The sequence below is a fragment of the Sardina pilchardus genome, chromosome 6 (genome assembly GCF_963854185.1).
Source record: "Sardina pilchardus chromosome 6, fSarPil1.1, whole genome shotgun sequence".
Lineage (NCBI taxonomy): Eukaryota > Metazoa > Chordata > Actinopteri > Clupeiformes > Clupeidae > Sardina > Sardina pilchardus.
In genome coordinates, this window is record NC_084999.1 from 9,851,072 (window position 1) to 9,877,654 (window position 26,583).

At 41.6% G+C, this 26,583-nt stretch overlaps 1 protein-coding gene across 1 annotated transcript in view; it reads left to right on the forward strand.

Annotated features, from left to right (window-relative positions):
• Positions 1-2,864: 2,864 nt before the first annotated feature.
• The window catches only part of eif3ea (eukaryotic translation initiation factor 3, subunit E, a), a 54,722-nt gene continuing 31,003 nt past the window's right edge, over positions 2,865-26,583 (forward strand). The window contains exons 1-5 of the mRNA XM_062538375.1: positions 2,865-3,018; positions 3,569-3,686; positions 3,912-4,029; positions 6,871-6,913; positions 25,158-25,262. Coding sequence (XP_062394359.1) covers positions 2,929-3,018; positions 3,569-3,686; positions 3,912-4,029; positions 6,871-6,913; positions 25,158-25,262 — 474 coding nt within the window. The 5' untranslated portion in view covers positions 2,865-2,928. The remainder of the gene's footprint in view (positions 3,019-3,568; positions 3,687-3,911; positions 4,030-6,870; positions 6,914-25,157; positions 25,263-26,583) is intronic.

The following is a 26,583-nucleotide window of genomic DNA, read 5'->3' on the forward strand; positions in this document are numbered from 1 at the left end:
GTGAGAGAATTATTAACAGAGGGTGTTTCTGTGGGCCACGTTTACGTCTTACTGGCATAAAGATCCCACAATTCAACTACAAACTTCTACACTTGAGACTTGAAATGTCTGACACACCATATAGTCAGTCACTTAGACCCTTGTTATGATTGCTGGTTTTAATAATAATTTTAAAAATAATAAAAAAGGTGTCCTTTGAAAATGTATCCTGCATATCATGAAACAAACATTCTGAGCCCAATTTACTCCGAGACACATTCCAACCAGAATAAAATGACTCAAGAGCTGTTCACAGAGTACGGTATTTCAAACATGATAGAGGATGAAATATGAAAATTGGAAAGTACATTTTTGCCTCGGTTCCCCTCCAGCAAAATGGGATTTTGTGTTTAGATGATAGTCTATTCCACTTGCTTGGATTTTCCTGTACTCTGCTCCTAAGGGAGCCTTCATTAGAATGATTGGCTGGTTGAAACAGGAGAAACCAGAGTAATCTTGCCTCTGAATAATTTTTCTTTGCAAATACAAGATTCTATGTCCATTACAATTAAGCTTGTGGTATTTAACCGTGCTGTGCCTTTATTGGATACATTTTTAACAAAGCTGGACTTTCCAGCTGGAGCTGCCAAAGGCATATTTTTTTTTAAAGAGAAAATAAAACTTACATGCTAGACTTTATCAAATATGAATGTGCTTATACTGTACTTTTTACAATGAATACCAATGTACATGCCCAGTGCATCTATGGTGGGCTAGAGTGTTACTGGTAAAGAGAAATATTCATCTCCATTCCATAATTAAATTACTGTACATGATCCAAAGAATGGCAAAAGGAGTCATATCAATGTTTAACTCTTTCATCAAATCTACGGCACCTTCAATAATGCACACATGGTCTTTATCAAGCATGCAGGACGTTGAGGATGACGATAAAGAAAAGAAAAAAAGCTTTACTTCCATCATGTAAAAGTACTTATAATACTACAAAGTATCCCTTCACGGTGAAACCAGCCCATTTGAAAATAGCTGGTAATTTCCTCACATTAAGCCATGAATAATAATTTCACAAGCATTTTCATGGACAGATTCCCAAGTTGAGTAAGTGCCAACTGAATGGGTAGCAGTCCAGATTCTGTGAGGCAATGAGAAAATGTTCCTGTCACAGCAAAACAATACCTGTATTTACATTTGAACATTGTAGATATGTGATTTGTTGTCTTATCAAACTGGTCAATCACAACCACTTACTGTATATCTGGTATGGGGCAGGGTTTGTACAATGATAGAGGAGGATAGTTGTCACTCACAACCCATGGCTGCGCTGTCAGTTTCAAACAACACAGATATGCACTTTCTTTGAATCAGGGTAAACTTGTTTATGAGGAAGGTACAGTGTTTACCATACATCGGGAAGAATTCAGTAGAGTTTAATGTACCAGTTTAAGCTTAATTTCATCGGAGGTGAACCAATGATTTCCATATTCTCAACTGAGAATCAGTCTACAGTATTATCCAGGCTACACTGTACACAAATAATATAAATCATGAAAAAATTCAGAAAGGACAGAGAAGTTCAAACATGTGTCAGGCCCAGCTCTGCACACAAAAACAACAAGACGTCATGCTGCTCATCGGAGTATAAGGTTTCAGGATGTGGCTGTGCCTGTGCCAATTAATGAAACAAAAACATAATTAATATTTCACTGTTGAAGCACCATGTCTGCAATCATATGTATCCTACAACACACGTAAAAAAACCCATCTTGGTTGAATTCTCTCTCTCTCTCTCTCTCTCTCTCTCTCTCACACGCACACACACAGACACAGACACACACACACAAACACACACACTCCTTTATTTTAACAGTTTGAAAGCCTGCTAACATCAAGCCACAGCTGGCTGTATCAAAAGCACCCAGTAAAACAGAATTGGCCGTGATGCGTATACTATGCGTTTATGACTCATTTCTACCTGCCGTCAAACTGTTGTAACAAGGGCTAAATTGTTTTGGGGCTATAAGGCAGCGCAATGTGGTTGTCAAGCGTACAGGGTAGCCTACTATATAGTGGAATCTATTAGAGATGGACCATTGAGTAGCTGATATTGGCTCTTCACTGTGTGTAATGTATGGCTGACATATGGGCGTCTTTATGACACAGCTGTGGGACGAGGAATAAAACTGAGGCCTCTTTTGTTAGTAAGGAAGTCAACAGCATAACCGACCGTCATACACGAGTATCACGTTTCCAGATTCCTATTATGATAATTGAAAGGAAATATGTGATTATTTCTTTAAACTCAGTCAATTTGTATTGTACAATTGTCTCCGTCTTATTTAGCTTTGCTGTGGGTAGCAGAACAGCTAGTGTTCCAAAGAGAGATCATGCACTTTGGGCTATATGAACTCTATCTGATACTTGTCGACTGGAGACATTTCAGTGGGTTCTGGAAGAGACCCAATGTTTAACAATTCAACAAGTTCACTTGGCATAGGAATTCCCCTTTAAGCATGAAATATTTCATTGTATCAGCTATAGGCCTACACTGTAATTATAGAGGCCTAAGGGAAAGGTTCACAGAGCTATAGGCCTAACCCCCAGCCTGTTTTTTTTTTTAATATTTAAGAAAAGTTGACAAAGTGCCATTTTGTATCCTGATAGGTCGCAATTGTATCGTGTCACAGCCAGTGTAACAATGTGTCTAGCCTAGGCTACTGTAAATAAGGGCGAAAAACATGTATGGTTAATGTAGAAATAGCCTATGGCTCTAATTATTCATATAAATTCAGCTCGTATTAATACCGATGAGAAAGGAAAGGAACCACTAAACAGTTCGGGCAACGCGCTAAGCCTAACGTTGTTATGTCACTTCCTACAGTAGTAGACTACTTCGTGCGCTTTTAGGACCGTCCCCCAACAGCATCCAACATGGCTGATTACGACTTGACCACGAGAATTGCCCACTTCTTGGACAGACATCTGGTTTTCCCCTTGCTGGAATTTCTGTCTGTAAAAGAGGTAAAATATATTTTTTTATTACACGAAACAATACGCTTTTCGAATATCGTATTTGGTCTTGCTTGCTAGTATTTCAAGACACGTGACGGTCTGTAATCCTGCAGCTGCTGTTTTAGCCTAGTTAGCCGAAACATAGGAAGCTAATTAGTGTGACATTTGTTAATGGTAGCGTACACTCCAATGTGCTTATGAATGTCAATTCACCACTGCATAAGTGCAAGTTGCATGAAGTCATATATGGTACTTCAGTTTAGCTGGATTGCTCAGTTTTACATGTACGCATGACATTGCTCTTAGCAGTGCGCTAGCTAGTGGTTCATCAAGCTAGCTTTCCAAGCTGTCAGCTGTTATACGTTGCTGACACGTTATTGTTTTTGTCTTTGTCATTTTTCATGATAACATGCTATTAAGCATAGCTAGGTTTTGTGCTTTGGACAAAATACCTTCCCACCCCAGGGTTTTTGTAGTGTGGCTATGTTTAATCTCACCTGTGTTGATATTAAAACCTTCGCATCATTTTGCAACGTGATGCATGCAACATATCTTTCAGATTTACAATGAAAAAGAACTTCTTCAAGGAAAACTGGAGCTTCTTAGTGATACAAACATGGTGGATTTTGCCATGGATGTATACAAAAACCTGTACGCTGACAAGGAAATCCCTCAAAGTTAGTACTCAGAGTATTGTCATTCTTGCCTGCTGAAGTGTGTGTGTGTGTGTGTGTGTGTGTGTGTGTGTGTGTGTGTGTGTGTGTGGACCCTTACCCACCTGTGTTAAAACTTTTTTTTAAATCTGCTAGCGCCACACATCTCAAACACCTCACTTGTTTACTTACCTGCAGTATATCTTGCATTTTTACATCACTCCAGTGCATCCTTGTGTGTGTTTTTAGCGCTGAGGGAGAAAAGGACTACAGTCGTGGCTCAGCTAAAACAGTTGCAGTCAGAGACTGAGCCCATTGTCAAAATGTTTGAGGACCCAGAGACTACTAGACAGATGCAGTCAACAAGGTGAGTTATTTTTTTTTTTCTTATTCATCTCTTTGAAGGTAATATTATTGTAAACATTTAAATGTACATTAAGTCGTTCATCACTTTTATCCAATCGACTTATGCCAATTATATTGTAACAGCCAATCTCCCCAGAGTAGCTCGGAGTTAAGTGCCCTGCTCAAGGGCACAACAGTGGAAGCTGGGAATTAAACCCACAACTTGTCAGGCTACTGCATTCTGCCCAGCTCCTTATCCACTCCGCCCCAAGTAGTAGTAGTGGATGTATTTTTTGTTAAGATTAGTTGATGTAATTGTGAGCTGAAGTGAACTTTTGTTTGAGCTGTCCATGTCAATATTGATGTGTTTATTCAAACTGGACTTGTGTGTCTTAAAGTTATTGGAAAACATTTGTTGCTGTTCAGTTTCATCGTTCAAGCAGAGTTTAAGAACTGTTTTACTCACACACACACACACACACACACACACACACACACACACACACACACACACACACACACAGACACAGAAATACAAAAGCAAAAACAAAAACATTTCTGGCTACGTTTCCAGCTGAATGAGGCTTAAGGGGCATTTAATTGAAGTGGTGATGGCTGAATCTCACTGGGAATATGCAATCAAAGCACTGGTGCATGTTACAAGAATTAGCCCCAGTGAGCGGCTTTACAGACTCCCTCAGCAAAGTCAGCATGTGAACGCAGGGAGGGCTATTAGACCCCTGTGGTAAATGCTATTAAGTTCATTTTTTGGTGCTGACTTTGCCATAATTAAAATAGTTTGGTTTTTATCCTCTGCTTGGTCTCTTGGACGAACACTAATCATTTCATCAAAGACACTTCCTTTTTTAAAATACTATGGATCCATGAACCAATTGGGGGATTTTAACATTGGGGTGAAAACCTACTTACTTTATTTCTTTACTTTCTGCAGTGGTATTGTTCTGATTAGTGAGCCCATGAAATGTGAGGTTTTCGATTGGATTAGACCGTTTGCCATGCGAGTTATTGTTGTTCAATTTTCTAGTCAACTTGTAGCTTAAGTAAAATGTCAGACATGGAGGCTACACAGCTCTGTCTTTTTCCTATTACTCAGGGATTCATATTTGATAGCTCAGGATTTGTAAGACAATGCAAAACTCATGGCAGGTCATGGTAATCCTCTCAGTTTCCAATCTAAAGTCAAGAGCAATGTCTGATTATCTGCTAAAGTTACTCTTGGTATTGTGGCAGAGATCTGATGTAGATGTGCAGTGGGGATTGTTGGAAGCCTGAAATGGCAGGGGGAGGTTAAACACTTGAATCTATTCCGATCCACAAGGGATAGCAGGGCAATTTTACAGGATAATGGTTTATGTGGAGGGTTCTGTTTTGCTTTTTTGTGAGTTGTTTAGTGTAACATGAACTTCTTGCTCAGCACTGGTATTTGCCAACAGGCCATCAAGCCGAGACTAGAGTTGTGCTTAATGCCTAATCTATGCCTAAGATTGATTTTGAGTTTAATTTTAGATTTATTTTTTTTTCTGTTATGTTGGTCCCAATGTTTTCCACTAAAGTCCTATTCCGAGTGGTTGCAGTATCTTGATATCACTTTTGCTTGGTGTGCTGTCATAGTAGTCCATAAGAAAATATCAGGCTACCAGTTGGAAAGGCTTTGGAAAAGCAGTGCGTGTTAGTTCTTGGGTCAACTGTGACACGGCTGTGTGTTATATTTCAAGGCAATGTGGTTTAATTAGTCACATTATGGTGTATACTGATTCCGGATAACCTTGGCATTCACTTGTATTATACTATGGACAAAGGCGTCTGCTAAATAACCATAACCATAACCATAACCATAACTATGTAGCCTATTTGATGCATAATCAGCACTTCTTTAGCATTGGGCAACATGCATAGGACTGACAAGGTATGTCTCCTTTGTTGAATGGGAAAGTTAACTTGATGGATTGATCAAGATGATGCAACCGATCTGGTCAGTTCGCCAGTGGGCTGGACTGTTGTGTGAGTGAGTGAAGCACATACATGGCAGTCAAGAGTGTAGTAAACCTGGCTCCTTTTAGCCTGCTTTGTTACTTACACACACACACACACACACACACAGGCACACACTCTCTGAAATGTTACACATCAAGTCAGACACACACAGAAGAGGGAGGAGGAGAGGGAGGAAATAGGAGGGGCTTTATAAGCAGAGTGGGAGCGGAGGTAAATCTTGTTTATCCATCTTCCACAGCCATTAAGGAAGATCAGTCCCCCTTCCCCGCTTCTCCCCAAAAAGGGGCACCATGTGCTGTATGACAGTATAATGGTGCAGGCGCGCAGCGTTTGAGCTCGCCTTTATAAACAGCCTTTGAATCCTATGGCCGCAGATGGAGTAAACGGTCGACCTCTTCATTTGCCTGAGGTGTGGGGAAGACATTTGCTTTCTCATTAGAGTCTGGCCACATGTGACGGGATGCAAGGCTGTGGGAGCCTGATGGTGGTGTGCATTTGCAACCAGCCTTGTGTACCTAGTCATTCATAGTCAGGGGGAACATCTGATTGGTAGCATACGCTGCCCACGGGCTTGTGACATGTTATGAGTTGGTCTATTTTTGGCCTGTTGATTGTTGTGATTGATGACTGTTGGCTTGATAGCACTGTTCCCGTCAGCTTTGATAACTTTTGCTTAAAACTTTTTTTTTTTCTTTTTTAAATGGCTTGTTCTGCAAGTCTTCCTGAAAACACAAGCAAGGCAGTCTGAGCCCAAATTAGGGAAAAAAATGCACAATCAAAAGAATCCAGCAGCCCACCAACCTCAGGCCGACCTAACTAACCACAAACTACTCTCACTCTCTTCCAGGGATGGGCGTATGCTCTTTGACTATCTGGCTGAGAAGCACAACGTAAGTTCCCGCAGTGCACGCCGCCCGCCACCATCTCCAGGCCTTTTTCTCATGACTTCTGGGTGAACTGAGTGTCATTTTGCTGTGGGTGGGGCCAACTCCAACAGGGGTGACCATTTAAATGACTTCCCAAAAGTCTTAACTCTCTTTCAGCAGGGGGTGGGGCAGGGGTGCAGTTGGGGAGTTTGGAGAGGGGTTTGAGCCAACTTATGGTTGTGTGTGTGTGTGTGTGTGTGTGTGTGTGTGTGGAGGGGGGTTATGGCTCTCAGCAGGCCTGCGGACGTTCGCTCTCATCCTGTGGCGAGTCGTCAAGAATAAACGGAACAGTGCGAGACCCGTGGGTCCCACCGCAAGAATGCCGGGGGATTCTATATTTGCCATTGACGACGCTCCACTCCCAAAACCCCGGCATCCCATTGACCTGGGGCCTGTCCTCAGTGTACCTCCACTTCCCCCAAGCCCGTCCCTGCTCCGCTCCCACTCCATCGCTAGCCTACCCTAGACTCTCCCCAAAAGCCACATTGCATTTGTCGACACAACCACGGGTCCCGGTCTGGTGCGAGCCATAGTTCATAGTGACAAGGATTGGCACTCTTGCTGGGAGTGGAGCTGCTCTATGAGAGAGAGGGGGAAAAAGAAAAGAGAAGAACTGTTACCACAACTAAGTGCTGTGGGGTTGAAGCTCAGTGACCGAGTTAATGTCAGTGTGGCACTAGAGCTGTCAGAATGAATTGCTCTATTTTTATAATATGTAACTGAAAAGGTTATATGAAGGGTGATGATGTATGTGAATATATAAGATCTGCTGTGTCACTTTTTCTATTTAAAGGTTGCCTATTGTAGAGGATTCAAATATTTTTTTAGTGACCCCCCCCCCCCCCCCCCCCCCAAAAAAAAAAAAACATTGATCTGTTACGGGAGAGGAATGCTTTAGAAGGCACCCTTTTGCTAAGCCAGCATGCATTATTAATATTACTAAACACTTACATTCTAAAGTGAAGTCAAGTGCCCCATTTTGTCACAAGCACATATAACATAGCCCATTTGATTGAAGCATGGTCCTTATTAGCGTAATTCGAAAAAATCCTGGAAAGTGATTGAATCATGAACCTGGTATCTTAAAGGTAGGGTATGGAATTAGCTTTGTTGGCCATTTTTGCAAAATCACTTGAAATCCTATTCCTAACCCACTTATAGCCACTAAGTTGGAAGCACTGAAATGGAAATTAAACACGTCAATCATCTGCGGAACGGGCAGGGCTCGAAAAACTCCAGCCAATAGTATTCCTCACCCCATACCATCATTTCACAGCTCGTTCGTCAATCTCGTCTTCCTCTTCCTCCCCTCCCCACCGCGCGCGACCCTTTCGAAAGCTGGTGACCGCGAGTCAGTGCTGAAACAAAACCAACTGCCTGCTGCTGCACGTCCATGTTCCCCTCTTGTTGTATGTGTCACTTCATTTCTATACAAACTAAGGCAGCGGATACCTACGGAAACTCAATCACCCACGCAATAAATAAGCTATGTAGCAAAAATTACATTTTACCGTGACACGAAGAGTATTGTAAACATGAAATCGAAACTTAACAGCTTGGAGCTACAGTGGAATAGGCGAACCAACGGGCCAGCACTAAACTCGGATATTTCAGGAGATAATCGCCCTGGTAAGAACAAACCAGATTCGGTTCAAATATACACACCTATGGCTACTGAACCATACGTACTACAACCCTTTGGAGGTGAATAAAGAATGTAATTGGGGAAGTTGATGTGAGTGATTGATTGTATGGAGACTAGAGCTCATAGTGCTGTAGACGCCAGGCTGGCATTTCATTTAGCTCTCGCGCTGCGCATTTGAATTGTCGCTCGTGCATGGAGGGCGGGACTTGAGGTTGTATATGTTCAAACTCTGCCGTCCGTTTTGCGAATCCCGTACCCAACCTTTAAGTCATCTTGACATTTTGTTATGGAGACCAGGAGGTGAGTCTGTTTTCCATTTGTTTACAAAAAGTTGACTAAGAAGAGGACTAAAAAAAGAAATGATTTTTTGGAAATGTAATTCCTTCATTTTAAAAATGAGGAAAAGCCCAACCTTAAAGGACACCATTTTCTTTTTGAATTAATAATATACTGCAAATAAATGAATGTTCTTCCTTAAAATACAGGGGGCAAAAGTGAGTACACCCATATGTTAAATTCTAGTAGAGGCAGGCAGATTTTTATTTTTAGAGATTGGCATGGTTTTATTTCAGTTAGCCTAATAGCTGGTTTGATTTTCATTGAGAGATTATCTTATGGAAAGTACCCCATGCCAATCTTAAATTGGCATTTGTTACCATTTATGCACCGTCCTAACTTTGAACACATTAAAAACTACCTAACCACTGCCGGAGGGGCTTGGCAGTCATATCGTAAAAGTACACAAATAATCTATTATTAAAACCAATATAAAAGCCATCTTAGCTCTTAACTTTATTTGAGTACCTATTTTTTTCAATACGCTACCTTTCAAACCCATAGACACTTAATTTGCAACCCAACTCCATATCGCGACTTCACCTTCCACGTCAACTCCATGGTCTCCAAAACCACTACAGAACTCTGTGAACCTACATCATCACCCAACACATTGATTTCCCCACCCAGAGAAAAGGACACACTGGATCTAGACTGCACCTCTGGGCATCACCATCAACAATCTTACCCACAACGACATCACCATCTCCAACTACCTGGTTATCACCATGAACACTGAAATCTAACCCTAACCCTTTCCAAATATATGCATCATGAGATTCAGGAGATTCATTCAACCTCAAGTTCATCAACCCTCTCTCCCCATCTTGGCTGCCACCATTGTTAACACTTTTCTCACTTTCCTGGTCAACGCTTACAATGATGCACTCCCCTCTTGGTTCAATACCCTTGCATCCTTAAATGGTATACTATGCAGGTTCAGATATTTTTGGCGACTGTAGAGCTCCAAAAGCAAGAGAATGCGTGAATCTCAGTAGTACAGATGCTGGACCAAAAATAAGTGAAAAGAAATGAAAAAAGTCCGCACACTGATAGAAGCTCCCAAACGTTAGCACAACGCTTCGGACCAAGGTCCTTCAAGGCGCAACACATTTTGACCGAAGAACTCCCCCCTAGATTCGCAATACCTATTTTACTCTGCCATTGTAAATAGCCTACTTCTTGCGACTTGTTTCCCCTGTTCACAATGAAAATGCTTTCATTGTGGAGGCGAAGGATTTGCAACAAGCAAAAACCAGGTAATTCCGAGATTTCACAATTCTTGCAAGATGATTCAGGGCGCTGTTCTTGAAGTTGTATGGATTATTCTCTTGTTAGCAGCAAGTTTGTTTACCATCAAATTGGCTTCGTAAAGGTTACATTAAGGTGAAAATCTTGCATAGTGTACCTTTTTATGAACGAAATTGATTTCCTTCACATAGTCCGACCCCTGGTACACTGATCAACTTCTGCCTCCTCAAAGCCAAATTCCGACAACTGGAATGACTCGCCAATAAAAACCAGTCTCACTGTTCACCTGGATCCCTTCAAAATCAACAAGTAACAGTAAAGAGAGGCTCTTAACGTTGCTTGCTCCTTCCACCACTCTTCCCACTCTCCAACAACCCCAAGACATTCAGCACCTTCAAGTGTAACTTCTTCCTTTCCTTCACTAGAACCAGGATCGACAATATTCATGATTAAGTGGCCCTCTGCACCTCAACCATCACTCGCAGACCTCAATCACACCTCAACCGCTCCCCACTTCCAACCCACACAGTCTCTTCATTCACCGGAATCATTGAATACCACTAATTTCTAGGGGTGCTCCAACATGGGTACCTAACGATTCGATTCGATTTCGATTATGGGATTTTCGATTCTTCGATTCTGCGATTATAATGATTGTCGATTCGATTCGATTATTGGTGCCACGATTCTTCGATTATTGCTATTTTTAATGCATTTTTCTATATTAAGATTGATTTTGTCTTCATCTGTTGCTACATTTGTAAATAACTAGCCTATCAATTATAACTCGGTTCCTCTATAACTACTCTATAACTAAATAACAAGGTTTTTTGAACATTTGAAATATTTTATTTTATGACCGTTATGTTAACATTCGCCTTGACATTAAATTGGCATATTGAAGGTTGGCTGGATAGAGTACTAGACTATGGCTAGATCAGATAATTTTAGAGATGCTCCGATCAGCATTTTTGGGGCCGATCACCGATTACCGATCATCAAAATCATGATCGGCCGATTGCCGATCACTGCCGATCACAGAATGGCAGGGGAATGAGAGTCTTTTAACAATAGTCTAGCAGAGTTTGCATCATTTGTAGAAATTAAACTATCTATGAATTAATGTAAGTGGCATAAAAGACAGTAGGCCTATAGGCTAGTCAAGATGTTGAAGAACCACCATTTATCGATTTGTATTTAGAAAATGAAATAACTTTGGCCATCTTTTCCAAATATGCAGCGAGACATAAAATGATTTCATACAAGGAGGGGGTCAGGCAGACCAACACACAGATCACCTAAATGGGATGGGACCAAATTACATTGCCTAGGCTACTTGAAAAGTATAGCTTCTAAATAGACTGACTACATTAAATGAAAAACGTGTTACATCAAAACCTACTGCCTCAAAGTGCAAAACTATGGCCTTTTCTCTGTTCCAAATCCCCCAAAAAAGAAATAATGTAAGCTACTGTAAGCAATAAATTGCAAGTCTTTTTTATCTTGGAATCCCCCATGACTGAAACATGCCGTTAAATGCCACCAGTTTGAGTCAATAAAGTGCGCTGTTAAGCTAGCAGGGACATTGGACAGGCGTCTGCGCTTGGGAAGCTAATATGCCTATTCTTCAGCTTGTCAATGTAGGCTACACTGTTTGGTAACGCGGGGAGATACACATTAGGCTAGTATTTTATGCCTGCGGGGTAATATCGTGGATCAAGGCAGATTAGGGCCGACTTACATTGCGCGATATTGCCATGTTTTCACAGTCGATGAATAAATATCCAAAGTCGGGACAGAAATCATGGTGCGGCGCGCTCCCGTGTACTCGTTTAATGTAAGGTGTTAATTAGCGGTTGTAAGCCAGTCGGAGTCTTTTTCTAATTCTGCCGTTACAACAATATCAAACATGTCTGATATTATCGCATGTCTGCATAGTCTGTGACTAGTTTGTGACTTAAAACTCTATGATTTGTCTTTAGATGTGAGAGTCTGACTGTCTTTCAAAAATCTTTTAGGCTACAGATATTTGCAAAATCGTAACTGGGCTTTATCCTCCACAACGAAATAGAGGTTGTTCGAGGAGGCAAATTAATTCTGAACGTAATGCCTTTCCATCTTATCATCCCTATCGTTAGTAGGCCTACATTCGGCTGATTGAAGGATGGGGAAGTTGGCTGGTTTAGTTTCTCATACCCGACATATTCAGTTGTCCGTCAGTGGTGTTAAAACGTCTTTGGTGGCTTCCACCTCGAGGGATTTCAGCACGACATACATTGCATATGGTTAATTTTACACTGAACCTTTAGCCTACTCATGTTTGCCACTGCAAGCTCCTCTCTACTCTAGGCTGTTGTGTGCCTGTGCGCTGCGCCTGCAGGTGAAAAAATGTCACGCAAGTAATTTACAGTAGGTCACATGATCGGCTTTTTTGATCGGCGCTTTTGAGCTTCACCGATCAAGCCATTTTTAGCCAATATCGGCCGATCATGATCGGCGGCCGATCGATCGGAGCATCACTAGATAATTTATTTAAGAAAACGTGTTCATTCATAAATAAACAAGGATCCAATATTCCGACAAGCATGTTTAAAGGCTGGGCAGAAAGATTATACCAATAAAACGGTTTCAAGACCCAATTTAGGCTACAGAGCCATAAAAAGAACCTCTGCTGTACAGCCAACAAGGCAAGAACGAGTGACTGACTGAACGAGAGACCTGCACCTTGCCTGCCGCAAGGTAGTGAGCTTACAAACGACAGCAGCAAGCTACGAACGAGGAGAAATGCTGAACGAGATGAACGTTAGCTTGGTTTAAACTTTTTTCATTAGTCTCATGTTTTGACATGCACATGGTCACTGACTGTTGATTAAAAGTGCACATGATCATGAAGTTGCAGCTACTTGTATGGTTTTGAACTACCATGGCCATGTACAATCCACAACTAGCTAGCCAACAAGTTTCTGCCACTCGCGAAGTACATTTGTTTTCTTTCATGGAAACGGTTGCTATGCATTCCTGCCTCTCATTGGCTTATTCGATGAGAACGTCTTAGAATCAGTACATTTATGATTGGTTTAGCCCAGTATTCACAGCAGCAGTAGGTTAGTGTGAAGTGCTCTGTTTGTTGTGGTCCCACTCAAACACGCGCGTTAAGGTTCTGGTTACATGTTTTTTGTTCCGGTCTTGCGGCAATACATCAAAGTGAATTTAATTTAATTTATTTATTTATTTTAAGCATCGACATTAATTAATCAATGCCAAATCGTCACGTGCCGCATCGCGATGCATCGCCAAATCGATGAATTGCACCCACCCCTACTAATTTCCTATAGTGATCAGCACAAAGCCCTAAACCTTTCCCTTTGACCTGATCCCCACATTTCTCATCAGGGTCTGCCTATCCTCACTATCCTGCTCAGTTTAGTTCCGTTATTTGGTTATCCTAAAGAGAAACTTACATAGGATAAAAAGATAACAATACAGTACGAGCATGTACCCACTCATTAACATAATCAACTAATCTCTGTCCACTAGCTTTGTACCCTATCCCCTTTAGCCTGCTGCTGTCACCTCATACTGAAAAATATCATACTTGACCCTGACATCCCCAACAACTACCGGCTCATCTCAGACCTCTTGATTTTTGATAAAAGTCCTTCAGTGAGCTGCTACTGCCCACCTCCAAACCCAGTAACCTCTACAAACCATTCCAATCTGCCTTCCGTTCCTTACACCATACTGAAACTGCCCTTTTGAAGTCACCAACAACGTCCTCTTCTTTACTGACTACAACTTCCTTACCATCCTTATCCTCCTTGACCTCAGTGCAGCCTTTAGATTCCATCAACCATTCCATCCTCCCTCTTGCCTTCAGCACTGTATTGATTCTAGTGAGGGTTTCAAGACTGAAATCCCAGAATATTGGGCTATGAGCTACTTAACTGCCATTCTTTAAAAAGTGCTCACCACTATTTTAACTTCCCCCGCCCCCCCTAACCCCCCCCCCCCCCCCCCCACAAGTCTGTGGTTAACGAAGGCGTAAATACTGTATAGCCTACCTATCTAATCAGCATATGATGTCTGGATGACAACTACCTCGAATTATGCATCTCTCAGTAAATACTGAATGTTGAACATATTTGAGCAGTTTTACTTTCCTTTTTTTGTCCTTTCCCCTACATAAGAAATTAACAGCAAAACAGTAAAATGTAAATCAACAACAGTAAACTATGCCTACACCTACTAGGCTACTAACACAAAGCTTTTGTATACAATGAAGTAGCCTGGTCAAATCAGTGCCTTGTCAAGTGACTTTGTAGTTTTTCAGCTCTCTGTACGGGGTCCAGGACACCATCATCTCAATTACCACTGGCACCTCCATTTATGTTGGGCAGAGGGTCGAAGCATGGTAGCCGCTTAGAAAACACTGTCGTTCACTCAAAAGACGCACCTTCACAGACGCACCCAGATCACTGTCAATTACGATCGATCATATAATCTCCAAAAGGCAGACATACTTCAGAATCAGATATGTGAATAACAGACCCAAGACCTCATCAAACGTGATTTTTTGTTTCAACATTTGATGTATTTCTGCATCAGTTTGTGCAAAACTATGGCCTGCTTGCATCGCTTCCGCGTCATTACAAACCGCACGTCTCCTGCGTGTAGTTTGTAATGAGGGGGCTAGTTCGTGAAAACGTTGCTTGAATCGAAACACTTGATGTCTAGCAGGTGGAGTCTAGGCTACAAATGAGATTTGTCACCGTACCTCCCGTCTGTTTTAACCTGTGTCGTTTATCGCATGAAAAATATCCTAAAGGGGCGACTTAAGCATTATTACATTATTATTTTGACAGAAAGTTGCGGGCTGGAACATGTTGCTAATTACAGTGCATGCAAATGCACTGTTCTGTTCTTCCTGGGCATCTTCTTCTTATTACAGTGCATGAAAATGCACTGTACTGTTCTTCCTAGGCTTCTTCTTCTTCTTCTTCTTCTTCTTCTTATTATTCCGCTGATCAAATTAATTTTTTCTATTCAGCTTGAACCGTTTAACTTAGACACTTTATTCAAACGTCGCAACGTAGGTCTTAAATAGGGGAATGCTGCTATGTATTTTTCAACTTTGTAACTTTTATACTTTTTAAACTATAAATTAAAAACTATAACAAATTTCCCCATAGACTTAACATTGGCCTCTATGACATCACAATCGGATCATTAAGCAATTAGAATCTTATGCCAGGTGGCCAGCCCCACCTGCAGCCCTCTCTCTCTCAGGCTTTAAGCATACAATCTCTCTGTGAAGACTACATATCCTGTTAAACTCTCTTTCCACAACTGTTTCAAAATAAAAGTCGTCACTGCAATAATACACTATTAAATCATTTAACCATTGAAACTACTCAACTATCTAACTGTTCAACCATTCCAACTGTCAGTTATCTTCAACTATGCCTCCAGTCAACTACATGAGACCTCCATGTACCTAGCAACCAACATAGCAACCATTAAAATTAAGCGTTTATGACCGTTTCCATAACAACCAACATGATTTTACTACAGTAACTTCTTTATTCCTGATAGTGGCAGCCATGGATACCCTATCAACAAATGTTTCAAAATATAAGTCCTCAGTAGCAAGTTAGCTAGTTAGCATAGTTAGCATTTTTAACATAGCTGCTAGAAATGATTAGCTAAGATAGCTAATCAACCTAGTTAGCATTGTTAACATAGTTAGCATTGTTAGCATAGTTAACATTTTTAGCATAACTGCTAAAAATGATTAGCTAAGTTAGCTAATCAACCTGGTTAGCATTGTTACCATAGTTAGCATTGTTAACATATTTGGCATTTTTAGCATAACTGTTAAAAATGATTAGCTAAGTTAGCTAATCAACCTGGTTAGCATTGTTAGTAAAGTTAACATCTTTACCATAGTTAACATTGCTAGCATAGTTTGCATTTTTAGCATAATTGCTAGTAATCATTAGCTAAGTTAGCTAATCAACCTGGTTAGCACTGTTGGCATAGTTAACATTTTTACCATAACTGCAAGAAATCAGTAGTTAAGTTAACCAATCAACCTGGTTATAATTGTTACCATAGTTAACATTTTAACATGAATAGAAAACATTAGATAAGTTAGAACTGGAATGTTTCAGCTTTAAACCGTCTTCCTTCACACTATCAACTTTCTTTAAACTATGCAATCACCATCTTTACCCTAGCTACACCTTAGTAGCCATATCTACATTATCTATCTATACATTTTTGCATTTTCATGCACTGGTAATTCCTTGGAATTGCATTTCTAGTTATAGTGCATGAAAATGCACTATATTGTTCTTCCTAGGTTTCTTATTATTATAATTCTTTTTCTTCTAACGCTCGCAATTCAGCTTGAACCGTTTAACGTAGAAACTTGATTCAAACTTTGCTACGTAGGTCTTACTAAGGAGACCTGTGCAATATATTTTTCAACTTTGTAACTTTTATACTTTTTAAACTGTAAATTAAAAACTATTAAACATTTCCCCATAGACTTAACATTGCTCATTATGACATCACGGCAGCAATTAGAATGTTACGCCAGGTGGCCAGTCCAGGTGCAGCAGCTCTCTCTCTCTCTCTCAGGCTACATACACTGGCTCTCTTAAGACTAGCCAGTTAAATTGATTACACCTGTATCTGTATCCACTACTCTCAGTAGAGAGCTGTGTCTCTCCAGTCTACAAGAATATAAGGCACATTCCATCCAACTTTCTATCCATTCATCTTCTTCAGACCATTCACTCATCCACCCATTAAACTGTCTATCAACATCTATTAAACAATCTGCCTATCAACATCCATTAAACTCTCTGTCTATCAACATTAATTAGACTATCTACATTCAACTTTTAAATGATTTACTCTGTCTCAGGCTTTAAGCACACTCTCTCTTAAGACTAGCCAGTTAAATTGATTACACCTGTATCAACTACTCTCAGAGAGCTGTATCAGTGTCTCTCTTAACAAGAATATAAGGCACATTCCATCCAACCTTCTATCCATTCATCTTCTTCAGACCATTCACTCATCCACCCATTAAACTGTCAATCAATATCTATTAAACAATCTGCCTATCAACATCCATTAAACATTCTGTCTATCAACATTAATTAGACTATCTACATACAAGTATTTACTGTGGGTGCCTCTCAAGCAGCGTTTATATGTCCTCACTCGCTCCTCGGGCATCGACCCTCAATGATCTACATAAAGAAAGATAGAAGGGCTAGACTATCCCATTGTTGCCGCTCCATCATTCTTTATGTAGATCAGTGAATTGTCAATTGTTTCCTCTGTCCACAACTGTTTCAAAATAAAAGTCCTCACTGCAATAATACACCATTAAATCATTTAACCATTGAAACTACTCAACTATTGAACTGTTCAACCATTCCAACTGTCAGTTATCATCCACTATGCCTCCAGTCAACTACATGAAACCTCCATGTACCTAGCAACCAACATAGCAACCATTAAAATTAAGTGTTTATGACCGTTTCCATAGCAACCAACATGATTATACTGCAGTAACTTCTTGTTTCCTGATAGTGGCCACCATGGATACCCTAGCAACAAATGTTTCAAAATAAAAGTCCTCACTAGCAACTTAGCTAGTTAGCATTTTTAGCATAACTGCAAAAAATCATCAACTAAGTTAGCTTATCAACCTGGTTAGCATTGTTAGCATATTTAGCATGGTTAGCATTTTTAGCATTACTGCTAGAAATCATCGGTTAAGTTAGCTAATCAACCTGGTTAGCATTGTAAGTAAAGTTAGCATTGCTAGCATAATTAGCATTTTTAGCGTAACTGCTAGAAATCATTAGCTAAGTTAGCTAATCAACATTTTAACATGAATAGAAATCATTAATTAAGTTAGAACTGGAATGTTTCATCTTTAAACTGTCTACCTTCACACTATCAACTCTCTGTAAACTATGCAACCACCATGTTTGCCCTAGCTACACCTTAGTAGCCATATCTACATTATCTATCTATTTTTGCATTTTCATGCACTGGTAATTCCTTGGAATTGCATTTCTAGTTGTTATTATTCTCCTAACCAGGTCCTATTCAGCTTCAACCGTTTAGCGTAGAAACTTGGTTCAAACTTTGTTACGTAGGTCTTGAAAATAAGACTAAGTCTATGTATATTTCAGTTCTGTAAACTTGATACTTTTTGAAATATTAGCAAAATATTTTTCCCCATTGACTTTTCATAGACCTCTGAAGCTGCCCTGTTGGCCATATAAGGAGATCCGGGAGTTAATTGAAGCCAACTGCCCATATATGGCAAGCTTTTTTGTAGGCGAACTTCAGAGGTCTATCGCACTGCACTGCTGATTAAGCTGATTTGCACCTGTGTCAAGAGCCAGCTGCTCAAGGCCCTATCAAGTTTAATTGACAGCCAGTTAAATTGAACCTGCATTATCAGCTCTCTCTGTCTACCCATTCACTCATACACACACACACACACACCTGACTGCAGCACTTCATATATACCACACTTCTCCATGCACTCTACAACATTCTCACCTTAACCTAACTCTCCCATTTCACTGCATCATAGAAAGCCATGCTCCTTACATCCACTTACATCCACTCACACACACACACACGCACGCACGCACACTCACACGCGCTCACACTCAGAGGTGGAAAAGTCAAGCTTCAGAGAGTAAAAGTCCAATCACGTATTGGTTCTATCAGTGCACTTAAACACAGGTGATCTCACCAATTAGCTCTGCCTGGCTGAAGAGTTACTACTGAGAATCAGCTGGTTGGTTGGACTTTTCCACCTCTGCCCCTAAGCCACATACATACAACACACTGCCCCCCCCCCCCCCCCCTTCCCTCACCTTCCTCTGTCCACAACTGTTTGTAAATTTAAGTTTGTTTCACATTTTATCTTATGTCTTGCTTTTGCATGCACTGGTAATTTCCTCGAAATTACGTTTTCTAGTAGAGATGCACCGATCGCTCGGCCGCCGATCAGAATCGGCCGATTTTCACGTGATCGGCCACGACCGGCGACCGGCCGGTCAGTCTGAGACATGCCGATTTTATGCCGGTCAAATGCACTCGCACCTACTTGTAACAACATCACACAGCTGAGTTAGCAAAGTTTGATGAAGCTAGCAAAGGCTAACACTCAGGGCTGGATAAAGCGCTAATGCTGAGTTTTTCTATGCAGCGAACGCTGTGCTTTGCCATATTGCGTGGAATTTACTAAGCTGTCACTAGGTTACGTAAACAGCGCACATCACCGCCCGTCTTTGCCGCTAATTGCGTGCTCACAGCTGAACCACAAGCGCTGTCACAAGCAGCAACATAGCCACGGCAGGAATAAACATCGTTTTGCTTCAGTTTGCCACATTAGCATGTATTCTTTCACACTAACACAACAACAAAGTCCGATTTACACATTTAGAGGTTTATTTCATTACCTTTTGTCTACTCACGCCTGTATGTTTATGTTTCTTCTAAATTCGCCAAAAGTAAGCATTCTAACATGTACATACACTACCGCGACCGTGATACAAAACATATCATGTGTGGTGTCGTTGGAAAGCTGTGTTTCTCCTGCATGACGTTATGCCATCCAAATATGGACACTTCCTTTGTATCCGCAAGCAATCGCGAAAGTTCAAAGAAGAGTGTAGTAGACTGAGTATGCATGCCATTGGCTGTGTTTCAAGGCTGTTATCTCAAAATCAGTTTTTTGTAATTTTCCAACATCTCAGCCTATGTAGCACCTATACACCAAACTTTCCAGTTATACACTTATCAGTAGTCTGAAGATATTTACAGTTGGATATTGTATGTGAGAAGAAAAAAATAGTAGTCCTACAGTGCATTTTAATTAGTAGTGTGTGAAATGAATGTCCCACACTGGGAATACTGCAGCTGAAGAAGACTTGAAGAATCTGTCTATTCACATTTTTTTACCAGCCATTGATAAGTTGATTACATTTCTATATTAACATGTTGTATTAAAGGAAGGATAGAAAATAACTCTAAATAATTTTGTGTGCTGTAAAGTGGTTAGAAGATGCAAATCGGTATCGGCAGGTCAAATTCTATGAAAAATCGGAAATCGGAATCGGCCAAAAAATTGCAATCGGTGCATCTCTATTTTCTAGTTTGTGTTGTTGTCACGAGCCTGAGCTATGGTAGCACAGCCATAGAGCCCAGCCCACGATTGTTACAAAATATAAAATGCCCAGATGCATCTGCGCGGGCCGCACTAACATTAAGCTTCGACTTCAGGCCGGGGGCCGCAAAATATCGTCTCGCGGGCCGCAATTGGCCCGCGGGCCGCGAGTTTGAGACCCCTGGTTTAGAGTGTTACACTTGCAAACTTTCTCTCTTAAAGCCCTCCAAACTTGACAAATGCACCATTACTTTCTTTGGAAGCAATGTTAAAACTTAACCGATAGAGCCCATTAGATTCTCTCACACACATTAACACATTTAGCTGGGCATACACTGTGCAATTTTGAGCCAATTTTGAGCGCTACGACTCTTATTTTTGAATCGGGACATCTCAGCTTTGTAATGAGAGGCGATTAAGCTCTCCTGACCAGCTATCGGATGAAATTCAGTTATTTTTTTTCCACAGACTGTATTTATGATTTTTCCTTACTTCACCTGTGCAAATATACTGTGACCATGGAGATAACTCTAAACACAGGGACATGTGTGTGGTTTGGGCAGAATAACACCAATAAAACTGGGCTGTTTGAGCTGTTGCCACAACCTGCAAGTTCTGTTAAACTAGCTAGCAATGTCATTTGGCAGACTGTTGCTTACCCCCAGTTCCCATTACAAAATGTAGTAACAATATTGCCCACATCTTTTAAGCCACTTGTGTATGTGTGTGTATACGCTGGTGGCTCTTTTATTTTTTTGTTTCGCTGCACAGAACTACACATATTGGCAAGAAGGCAAGGCAGCACATTTCTCCTTGGAAAGTGTTACGAAATGGTCCAGGCCAGCTACCAAACTAAGCTACGCTTCGTTGTCTAGGGTGTACTTCCGTTCTCAGCTGCAACCCAGACCACAACATAACCTGAATGTAAACCCCCAAAACACTAAGCTACACACTGGCCCTACGTAATGTAAAGATGTGGAAGTAGAACCTACCGTGTTTGAGTGTAATGTGTGCGTGTCAGCTTTGGCAGAGCTCCAGAGAGAGGTCACTTACCTGTGGCTCTCCCTGGCCCGGTGTAGCTCTTGGATAGCACCTCGAATAGCCCAAGCGTTAGTTCAGTCGAGACGTTCAGTTTTTGTGGTGTGGTGGTTTAAAATCCGTATAGACGGTAAATTGTCCAAGTTTGCCTGCTCACTGGCAAACATTCTCAAACAGGGGAAAACACAGGCCGCCCATCCTTTCTGAAGGCCTGCAAACTAATTGTGAGCCAGAACTCAGGACAGGTGTTCAATTTAGCCTAATTAACCACAGGTAATGACATCACTGAAGCCCCGCCTGTAAGTCAGTGCTTGCCCTACCATGTGACCCTAACCTATCCTAACATTCTTCCCCCCATCAAACAAGAAAATTATTGGTGGTGTTTTTTTTTTATTATTTTATATATTTTTTTTACCTCTTTTCTTAAATCTTTTGTGTTTTTTTTGTTTTTTTCCCTTTTCTATTTTCTCTTACTATATACAAAATATACAAAGCGTTCTCTATAACAGAACTAAGATTAAATGTTTCCTCGGACATCCACAAAAATAGCAAGTGGGAAACCTTGAGGAAAACTAAAATTCCACGAGAGTACAAAACACATACCAATATGTCAAGTAACTGCAGGAACCCATGGCAGTCTCTCACCAATAGGACAACCTACACCTATAGGCTTGGGTATGCCCAAAAGCAATGGCTGGAGAACAAAACTCCATCTAAACACCCGGCAGGGTGGTAGACACGAATCTCTGACATAGCCATGCATTTCACAAGTTCCAAACAGTACTGATGTGTCTACAAGACCCAAACTCATTTTGACCTGAGCAGTCCAACTGCCTTCAGAACCCCAGACAAGGTCCAAAGGTGCCTCTCCAGAGGACAACTGATTCACAGCCTTCCTTGAATCTGGATCACCTGCTCTCATAACAGGACCAATAGTAGCAGGCATGATAACCGCACATTCCACATCTTCCCGCACCTGATCAATCAACTCAATACGGTCTGCCTCAACCGTCCTACTCAACTCAGCCATGGCCGGTTCTAACGGAGTGGGATCCGATTTGCTGAGAGCGCCCCCCTCAAACACAGCAGACACAAAGTGCAAAACAGGCCCCACCGTGATCGGCACCTCTTCGCAAGCAACCTGTATATTTGGAACGAACCGAACTGATGTAACAGACATGTCACTCCTAGGCCCGATGGCCATGAGCTTAGACTGATCAAACTCTGAGAAATGGTCATGGGTGTTTTCTGGAGGTTCTTCACACACCCCAGCATCTCCACAGTTCTCAACGCCCATGTCCTGCTCAACAACCACATTCTCACAAAATGGCTGACAATCAAAATCCTTGAATAAATCAATCCCATCAGCCAAATACACTTCCTCCCCACTCGCCCAATCTTTGGAAAGACCAGGTTCTGATGGTGGTATAACTAAAGGCTCTACAGCACTTATCTCAGGTGGAGTGACATCACTCTTTGAAGAAACACCTGCCTCACCAGGCCCATCAGCAGTCTCTTGCCCACTGTCTGCTTTTATGTTACAGTTCTCCAACTGAGACACATCTTCTCTCAAAGGCACGTTAACAGTTGGCTCAGCACCCGACAAATTCTTCACTAGAGCATGTCGCTCAGTCTCTCTTGAACGTTCCAGGTGCAATCGAACAACTTCTCTCTTCCTAATCTGCAGTCTCTGTTCTTGTAGGCTCAAATCAGAAGCTCCATCCCTTTCCTGCTCGGCAAGCCAGTCTGGAATGCCCAAATGTAACAGAACAGAATTTACTATGAAGGGTTTCTTGATGGCCTCTGTTGCCTCTACCCCACAATAATGTGCCACATCCAGTAGATGGTCTTTTGGCAACTTAAAGAGCCTCCATCTTGTGATTCCCTCAGCCACATATTCTGCAGGATTGAAGCCTGCCATAATAAAGCAAACAAAACCTTTCTGGTCTCTTCAATCACCAGAGTATCAGCAGACCAAAAAGCCACGCACAATCAAATGGGCTACCTGCATATAGGCCCTTCGCAGGTCACACATAGAAACAGATCCCCAATAAACAAAATGGATCTCCTTAAAGGCTACGCCTTAAACAAAAACGCTGGCCACAGCACATAGCCAATGAACAAGTGCACAACGCACACCAAATCTCACATGGGCTGCCCTCACCAGACTATGTTGCCTTGTCCTTATGACAATGGTTTACACCGTACCTGTAGCCTATTAATCCAACAAAACTAATCACAGAACCTGTCAAGCAAACACATATCTTACAGAAATGCTGTCACACACTAATGCATAACCAAAAGGCACATTAACACCCCCACAAATGCTTCCAAGCTCACAATGAGCAAAACAAAATCCAAATGCAGGCACCAAACAAGGTACCAACATCTAAACTAGCTAGAAAAGCCAAATAGCGAAACACATACCACTACAACACGGTTCAATGACTGCCTTCACAATATCGGCAACAAGCTGTTACCAACAGCAACCAAACAGCTGGGTGGTTGCATCCTTACAACTCCATACTGCTACAAAACTGCACAAGCAGCTCCAAACCAGCCGACTCGCAAAGTGGTGATATAAATTAAACAAACAAGCTATTAAGGCAAGCCCACCTCAGTCGCAAATGCTATGCACAAACTAAATCTTTAACTCGAACAATCAAAACCAAACTACACAACACACAAACAAAGTCCATCCCGGACGAGCCTCCCAATTGTTACGAAATGGTCCAGGCCAGCTACCAAACTAAGCTACGCTTCGTTGTCTAGGGTGTACTTCCGTTCTCAGCTGCAACCCAGACCACAACATAACCTGAATGTAAACCCCCAAAACACTTAAGCTACACACTGGCCCTACGTAATGTAAAGATGTGGAAGTAGAACCTACCGTGTGTGAGTGTAATGTGTGCGTGTCAGCTTTGGCAGAGCTCCAGAGAGAGGTCACTTACCTGTGGCTCTCCCTGGCCCGGTGTAGCTCTTGGATAGCACCTCGAATAGCCCAAGCGTTAGTTCAGTCAAGACGTTCAGTTTTTGTGGTGTGGTGGTTTAAAATCCATATAGACGGTAAATTGTCCAAGTTTGCCTGCTCACTGGCAAACATTCTCAAACAGGGGAAAAACACAGGCCGCCCATCCTTTCTGAAGGCCTGCAAACTAATTGTGAGCCAGAACTCAGGACAGGTGTTCAATTTAGCCTAATTAACCACAGGTAATGACATCACTGAAGCCCCGCCTGTAAGTCAGTGCTTGCCCTACCATGTGACCCTAACCTATCCTAACAAAAGTATATGGCATTTTGGTGATTTGATGACGTATTTTTATTCCAGAATAACCTCACAATTCCAGAATTTTTAGGTCCGGCAAGTTCAATTCACACAGTAGTGTGAGTAATCAAGTTGTAGCTAACCATCGGGCCACATAGTTTAAAAACATAAATCGTGAGCTTTGGTTTTACATTGTTTGTGATTTACTCGTACAGTGTGAGTTGGTATTTAACAAAACATTGCTAAAGTGCACAGTATATGCCCAGCTTTATACACGCACACATCCAAGGAGGGACCCCAACAGTCACAAAAACGCACCCTAAAAGTACTGCTTCCACACTAATCATACTGTATGTTTGAGTATACATATTGACATTGTCCATTGACATTGTCTTGTATTCTGGTAGAAGCATGGTGTAAGTAGATATGTGTAATTGTGCCTTTGCTTTGTTCCCCATAGTTCCGGCAGGAGTACTTGGACACCCTCTACAGATATGCCAAGTTCCAGTATGAGTGTGGAAACTACTCTGGAGCAGCCGAGTACCTGTACTTCTTCCGTGTTCTGGTAAGGATTTGTTCTGCAGTCACCAAAAGAAAGAACCCAGAACGTATTACATGGCTAAGAACTTTTGTAGTATACTAATGAGCTTTGTGTCTTGGCTTTTTCTGATAATCTATTCAGGCGTAGTCATTAGTGTCTTGTGAGGGGAGGGGGTGGAATGGCTATAAGGGAGAGAACAAAGCCAAGGAAAGCACTGTACATTTTCTCTTTCGGATAGTGCTGTCAGTGACTCCCTTTTTTCTTCTCTTAACTCTTTTCTAATGGTCCAGCAATTTTAGGGGAAGCCTGGCACATGTTAATTAAAGAAGCAGAGATATGCATTACCCCAATTACTTTTTTGATAAGACCATTAATCCTACCCTGTGCCAGAAATGGCTTTGCATCTAACATAGCATTTTTATTTTATAAATGATGGAGATTAGGTCTCAAGAGTGTTTTTACTTAAGAACTATCCTTGGTTGTTGTCTGACGATTTATCCCGAAAAATGCTGCGTCACCCAAGAGTCGCTTGCCATGCCGTTGCCAGGGTGCCTCTGATTGTCGGTGGCTTTCGCCCTTTCATGGGGCAAAAACCTGACAGGCTGCTTGTGCGAGGCTGACGTCAGAACCCTGTTAAATCGCCCTGCATGTCTTTGGCATTGGGGCGAGACCACTGAAAGTCTCCGTTAGAGCTTTTTACTGGGCCAAGTGTTTAGTGGCAGACTCCATAATCTGTTCCTTAGTCTTGCTTCCCTGGCAAGGCCCCGGTTGTCTGTGGATTACTGACTGGGATCCTGCAGCCCGGCATGCATGCGCTCCTCCTTAAGGATTCCCTGGTTCTGCTGCGCCGGGGATGAGTTACGCAATCTTCCCCACTCGGCACCAGTGCTGTGACTGGTTGCTGGTTTTCAGCTGAAGGCTGGTGGACGGTGAGGTTTGCTTATTGAAATCACTGAAGTGTTCTCCAAACCTCACGTCTGTGTTTGTGTGGTGATGTAATGCATGTGAATGAAGTGTCCTCGATTGTCATTCTTTGTGTGTGGCTTATTGTTTCCTTTTCGAAACTCTGGAGACAGACAACTTGTTTGGTATTGTTTTTGTTTTCTTTTTTGTCACTTTTTTTTATTGTTTGGTTGTCGCGCATTACAGATAGAGGTCCTTCAAGGGACCTTGGGATTAAATAATTTTCACCAGACAAATATTTTTTGGAAATCAGATAATACCAAAGTAGGTTTGTGGGGGCAGATAATTGCAGTTCACCGAGAGTACTGGCAGGATCGACATTACCCATGCGTACCTCTTATTTCCTCTATAAACAAAGGGCTCATTGCTGGGCCTGGGGTGT